The 6,679-nt window shown below is 53.9% G+C and overlaps 1 protein-coding gene and 1 pseudogene across 1 annotated transcript in view; one reads left to right on the top strand and one right to left on the bottom strand.

Annotated features, from left to right (window-relative positions):
- The window catches only part of A3GALT2 (alpha 1,3-galactosyltransferase 2), a 12,535-nt gene that overhangs the window by 3,781 nt on the left and 2,075 nt on the right, over window positions 1-6,679 (bottom strand). The window contains exons 2-5 of the mRNA XM_006777416.2: window positions 3,260-3,343; window positions 2,977-3,066; window positions 2,557-2,694; window positions 3-94 (exon numbers count right to left, since the gene is read on the bottom strand). Coding sequence (XP_006777479.1) covers window positions 3-94; window positions 2,557-2,694; window positions 2,977-3,066; window positions 3,260-3,343 — 404 coding nt within the window. The remainder of the gene's footprint in view (window positions 1-2; window positions 95-2,556; window positions 2,695-2,976; window positions 3,067-3,259; window positions 3,344-6,679) is intronic.
- Window positions 1,165-6,679, top strand: part of LOC102756647 — a 9,201-nt pseudogene continuing 3,686 nt past the window's right edge.

The following is a 6,679-nucleotide window of genomic DNA, read 5'->3' as shown; positions in this document are numbered from 1 at the left end:
GCGATCAGTGAACACGTAGTAGACCACGCGCTGGCCCACCATGAAGTACTGCTCGGCTGTCTCCAGAAAGCGCGCCAGGTACTTCTCCAGGTACCTGCAAGGGGTGGGGGTGGGGTACCTGCATGGCCTTGACCCTCCTCCTTACCCCCTCCCCGCTGTCCTCTCCCCTCCCCTCCACTCCAGCTTTCCTGCTCCTCCGCATTCAGGTCCTTGTGACCTTGCAACCTCAGTGCCTGGAGCTCCTGATCCTGCAAGCCATTCAAGGTGATTGCAAATTGTTTGCCACTCCTGCCCCAGGGGCCCTGTCTTCCTTCCCTTGAACACGGGCTGTCCCTGACCACGGTACCAAGGAAGTGGTGCTGCGCTGGCCTTCAAAGGACTGACCGTGTTAGCCTTTGTCTCTTTAGGGCTCTGGGCCTTTAATAAGTTCCACATTTGGATGTTGTATTGATGTGAGGAAGCCCAAACCAGCCATGCAGAGAGGCAGTGTGGAGAGAGGTGCCCCACCAGTCTTTAGCAGTGGGCTATCCCAGGAGAGACCCAGACATTGGGGGGCAATGGAACACTTCCTGTGGAGCCCTGTTGGAATTCCTGGCCCACAAAATCACGAGCTAGAATCCTTTCCTATATAATAAAAGGCTAATATGCAAATCAACTGAATAGTGGAAAGACTGACCACCAGGGGGCAGACGCCCAATACAGGAGCTGCCTTCTAGTGGTCAGTGCACTCCCACACTGGGAGTGCCACTCAGCCAGAAGCTGGGTTCACTGCTGGCCAGTGCAGCGGCAGTGGTGGGAGCCTCTCGGGCCTCTGCAGCAGCACTAAGGCTGTCCGACTGTTGGCTTAGCCATCAGTCAGATGTCCCCCAAGGGCTCCAGGACTGCGAGACCCTCTCCACCACCACCACCACCACCACCACCACCAGTGCATGAATTTTGTGCACCAGGCCTCTAGTAATAAATAATTGTTGTCTTAACTCCCTGAGTTTGTGGTAATTCCTTATCAGGACATTTGTAATATTAGAGACTGTATTAAAAGATTTTGGGATCCCAGGTTCTGAAATAATAGTAATAATGCCTAATATTTTTGAACATTTATCATGTGGCAGACAGTGTTCTAAGTCGAGCATTTAATCCTCACCATTTATTATTATCTCTATTTTTCAGGTGAGGAAAATGAGCCACAAAGAGATTTCATGCCTGGTGCAAGCATACACACAGGTGGTAAGTTACAGAGCTATGATCCGAACCCAGCTTGGCATTCGGGCCAGAGCTTTTACCTGCACTTGTTCTATTCCTGGTAGGTCTGTGAGGAACTGGAAGGAAACCTTACCCTCCCAGGGTGTTAGACTCACAAAACCTTGGAATTCAGGACCTCAAGGCCCTGGAATTTCTGGACCCCAAGATTCTGCCCCCTACGGCTGGTGCAAGAACACCTTACTCAGTATCCAGAATAGAAGTGGGAGCACAAGGTTCTGCCCACCTGGCTGATGGGTCAGCCCTTAGTCCTGTGTGCCCCCTAACTCCCAGGCACCGTCTTGGCTTTCTCTCCTTTCTGGATTGTGGAGTTCAGAGTTCTGGGGTATTTGATAACAGAATTCCTTCCCCCCGTTCTCTTCCTGGATGCTAAACTCTCACTGCCTTCCCCAAGCAGTCTGTTTCATTAGTACAAACGCTTCCTTTAACTGCCCTGAACTCTACCTCCGGGTACCTACTTAGGGTTACATCCAGTTGTCCCCTTTGCATCTGGAGAGTGGGCACCCCGCTTGGATAGCTGCCATCCATAATGGGGGTGTCAGTGCCCCTGGGATTTCTGCTCCACCTCCCACTCGGCTTCTCCATACCTCAGACTCCTCCCCTACAGTGATTCTGTCCTCTACCCTCCTCAGTCACCTATCCCCATGTCTACTCCCTTGGCCTGGTCATCATCAGTCTGTCCTACTCTGTGATCCCCCGCATCCTTCTGGACCACTTCCTGTGATCCCCCTCCCCCAACAGTCCCACCCCACTGATGCTCAGGTTTGAGCCCCTTTCTCAGCATCCCCCTCCTCTCTTCACTTCCCTCTCTACCCGGCTCAAGATTCACTCCCTTGCAGAAACGCTCAGCTCGCCAGCCCCTTTCCCTCCATCAGGCTTGCTTGGCAAGCCTCCACCCTCCCCTTATCGCGTGCCTGCATCTGCCCACTGACCTCCAGTGGGCACTTACTGCAGCCACCCCATTTCCTCTGTTCACCCATCTGCTCTCCCCTCGTCTCACCATTCTCTCTTCATCATTTTCTCACCACAAACCCAGTGCCTCCAAATGGACAACCAGCCCCATGGCAGGTTCTTCACAGGACATGGCGTTGAGCCCCTGGCTGCCTGTGCTGGGTGGGCTGCACAGTGTTAGTGTCCGGGAAGGACAGGAAGGGGATGAATGGGATGGGGGTGCTGTCTTTGCCTCCTGCATCACCCTGGGATCCTCTGGCACAGGGAACAGGGAGCCCCACTACCCATATCACATGCACACACCCCCTCCCCCTGATTGACAGCCCTGCTCCCCTCCCCAGGCCTTACCTGCCTACAGCAAAGACCGTCAGCCCTATGGTGAGGTTCTGCTGTATAGCCTCTTGCTGGGCCACATCTGGATCGAAAGTGCCATCCCAAACAATGGGGGCCCCCCAGGAGGTACAGGTCAGGACTTCAGGCCGGGCCCTGGCCAGAGCAGGGGTGGGAGATGGGGTCCATTTGTCCACCCACTTGGTGATGCTCACTGCCATCTCCCCATGCTGGGCCCTAGAGACCCCCAGGTGGGGCATACCCAGTCCCTGGCCCAGAACCAACACAAACGGAAGATCCAGAGATGTGCAACCCGCTGGGCCCTTGGGCGGAGAGCCTGGCTCTGCCAGGGTAGGGGGTAGGAGGGCAGGGACGCTGGGGCACATACTGCAGGGCATCATGGGCAATCTCAGAGGGGGAGGGACTGTGTCTCCTTACCAGAGATGCAGGAGACCTGTGAAGTTGTCCCTCAGCAGGGGCATTCTGGCCAAAGGGCAGGTGCCCATGGGGATGAAGGTTTCCAGGTGCCTGTTGGGCGGGGGCAGCCATGAGGGGCAGGCCAGCTGGCTCAGCAGCCCTGCTCCTTACGGGGAGGGAGAGCCAAGGACACTGGAGTGGGCTGGGATGGTCACCCTGCCAGCCCTCAGGGGATGCTTGGCAAGACCCACTTGAGTCCCATCCCGGAGGGCCCGCCCGGAGCGCTGGGGAGAGGAGGCTGTACCTGACGGCAGGGAGCCCGTACAGGAGCAGCCCTGAGAAGCTGACTGCCAGCAGGATCAGCCACCAGAAGGTCCTCTTCCAGGCCCTGGGGAGGGGGAGGGGCGTCGGCAGCACACGATTTACACGTGTGTTTATGTTTATCTGCACACAGAGCTCTGCACACACGTATGAGAAACCATCTGTGCAACTTAATGTTTCATTTTATTATTGTTATTATTAATAATACGAATATATTCACACGGTGTATTCAAAGATACACGAGTATACACAGTGCCAGGTCCTTCCTGTTCCCAGACACCCAGCTCCTCTGCGGGGAGGCAGCCAGTGTCGCCAGTTTCCGGTGTGTCTTTCCAGAAAGAGGCTGTGCCCAGGCAGGCAGTGTGGTGAATACAGTAGCAGATTCTCTACCCGCCCCGCCCCTCCCTCTTTCTTTTTCTTTTACCCTGGAATGGTTTTCATCTCCTCCTCTTTCTTTCTCCCCACAGATGGTAGCACAATAGATAATTCTGCATCTTGCATTTTCCACTGACATAATGTCTTTGAGGTTATTCCATCTCAGGACTTGAATCGCTTCCTCACCCTTCTTTCCATTGATGGGCAATAGCATAACCTATCTGACCAGGTCCCTTCTAATGAGCATTTAGATGTATATCCTTTGCTTTTGCCAGTAGTGCTGTGTGGGGGGTGGAGGGGGCCCGGCCTCGGGCAGGTTGTGGGGATGCTAACATTAGGTGTGGGGTGTTTAGTCTGGGAAGGGGCTGGGACTGACCTTGGTTGGGAGAGAGTCTGGGAGGGGAAGCAGGGAAGTTTGTGACTGTGGCTAGGAGGCGAGAGCTGTGTAGGACTTGGGGAAGAGTCGCCGGGCTGCGTGGAGGGCAGCTGTGGTCAGGGACTAGGCGTCTGTCGTGGCTGCAGTCACGGGGCTGGTTCCTCCAGCAGAACTCAGCAGCCCCGTTCCCGGCTCAGAGGAGGTGGACTCGGATTTGTCCGTGGCTGGTTGTTTTCCAGGAAGGGGGCCAAGAGTTGAGAATCTTAATAAGCTCCTTCTGGGGGTCTTGTCCAGCTCCCTGCATCTCTGATGTGTGCCCCTGTCTCTGGAGAGGCTGGACCCCTATGGTGAGAAGCAGAGACACTAGGTCCACACCCTTGCGGTTCGAATCCCAGCTCCACTGCGTTTTAGCTGCCTGAGCAAGGGCAAGGCTTTGGACGTCCTCACTTTAGTCTCCTCATCTGTAAACGGGATAAGAATACCTGCCTTGGAGGGTTGTCATGGTTACTGAGTTATCACGTGCTAAGTGAAGAGAACAAGGCTCACACATACTAGTAAGCTGTAGCTACTATTATTATTCCTGAATAGAGAGTTAATAGTAGTGTTAGTGTACCTCCTCTGCCCCTGCTCTTCCTCCAGCCCCTCAGTGACCCTGCCTGCTCACCCCTCACCAGGAGCATTCCCGCGGCAGCTCTGTGCTTCGTCATTCCCCACACGGCCCCCAAACATCTCACAGAACACCACCTGCCTTACCAGTTCCACCGCACATGACCAGGTAAATCCTCAAAGAAGAAATGCATTTAGTAGTCAAACATGGAAGAATGCTCACCCTCACTTGTAATCAAAGACATGCAAAATAGGACAAGGTGGTTCTAATTTGCCTATAAAATGAGCTCATTTAGAAAAGAAAAAAGCCTGCTCTCGTGGCTCAGGGGTTGAGCATCAACCTGCGAACCAAGAGGTCACAGTCCAATTCCCAGTCAGGGCACATGCCCGGGTTGCGGGCTCCATCCCCAGTGTGGGGTGTGCAGGAGGCAGCCCATCAATGATTCTCTCTCATCATTGATGTTTCTATCTCTTTCTCCCTCTCCTTTCCTCTCTGAAGTCAATTAAAGTACGTATTTTTTTAAATTAAAGAAAACTTAGCCACGCTGCAAGAACACAGTGAGTTGGGCCCTCTCGCACTTGCAGCTCTTGAGGAAAGCTCCTTAGCTATGGGGATGGATGCTTTCAGTCTTCATCCCTTTAATCCAACAACCTCAGCTTCTGGGATTCTGTTCAAAGGAGATAATCTTCAGCATGGAATAAGTTTATGCATCAGGGTGTTCACTCGTTTCTCCTCATGCATGCATTCCACCTGTATTGATGGGCACATGCTCAGAATCAAGCACTGTGCTAGGTCAGGGTTCAGAGGGCCTGTCTTCAGGGAGTGAGTCAGGAGTATGTGAGTCCCCGAGGAGAGGGAAAAGGTCAGGTGACAGCAGCAAACAGATGAATGGAGCACAGCGCAGCAAAGGCTGTAATTCATATAAACATAAGATGCTACGAGGGCAGCCTGGAGAGTGGAACCTAAGCCTTGACAGGGGGGAAGTCAGGGCAGCTTCTTGGAGGAGGTGACCTCTGAGCTAGCACCCGAGCAATGAGAAGGGATCCAAGAAAAGAAGATAGTGGAGCGGGAAGGGAGGTCCACGGAAAGGAGACAACAATGTGCAAAAGTGACCAAATGGTTTTCTTAAGAGACCACAGCCTCTATCAAACCGCCCTCCTGGAAGTGGGGTGGGGCCTCTGGTGGACTGAGCTGGCCTCACTGGGACAGTGACAGAGGACGCCTGGGGCACTGGTGCCACCTGATCTCTCCACTTGGATATCCCACAAGCATCTCAAACTTATAAGACCAGGAAGGGACTCGATTTTCCTCAGAAACCTGTTCCCCACTCAGGTCTCCTCCATCCTGGAACATGGCATCATGATATACACCCCATTTCTCAAACCGAAGACCTAGGAGCCCCCCTTTATTCTTCCCATGTGTCATGCCCCACATGCAGTCACCAATAAGCCCTGTGGACTCTCCCACAAACACACCCCACTCCATCCACGGGCCTTCGCCTCCTCTCATTCCACTCCAGGCCACTGTCTGGATAACCTCATAGCACCCCTTTCAGCCTCCCTGCTTCTACTCTTGCCCCCCAACAATCCGTTCTCCAGAATGAACTTTCAAAAACAGAACACAACTCTCCCCTCTTCCAGACCTTCCAACGACTTCTTACCCTCTTAGAACAAAACCCGCCCCCTGGGGTCTGTGTGCAGAGCTCCATGCACCTGGCTCCTGGGATCTCTGTTGGGCGTCCCTATGTGCTCTGGCCCGCAGCCTTCTTGTTCACCTTTGCCTGGCTTCCCTTCTTGCCATTTGGAATCCAGTTAGGATTCTGCGTGCAGCCTCTTTCACCCCTTTTCTCTCTACCAATGACTCCGAAAACCGAGTCCAGCCCAGCTCTCACTGAGCACTGGACTCGGGCACCATGTGTCTCCTGGACTGTGGTGTCTCCCTGGGTGTCCCACAGACACCAACTCGGCTTCCCAAGCTGCGTTTGCATTTCCCCGATCTCTTCTTCCTTCTGCATTCTCCGTGACTGGTCCCCATTACCCAAGTGG

The sequence above is a fragment of the Myotis davidii genome, unplaced genomic scaffold, assembly GCF_000327345.1.
Source record: "Myotis davidii unplaced genomic scaffold, ASM32734v1 scaffold88, whole genome shotgun sequence".
In the NCBI taxonomy this organism is placed as follows: Eukaryota; Metazoa; Chordata; class Mammalia; order Chiroptera; family Vespertilionidae; genus Myotis; species Myotis davidii.
Note: the sequence above shows the minus strand (reverse complement) of the source record. Positions and strands in the feature narration are given on the sequence as shown.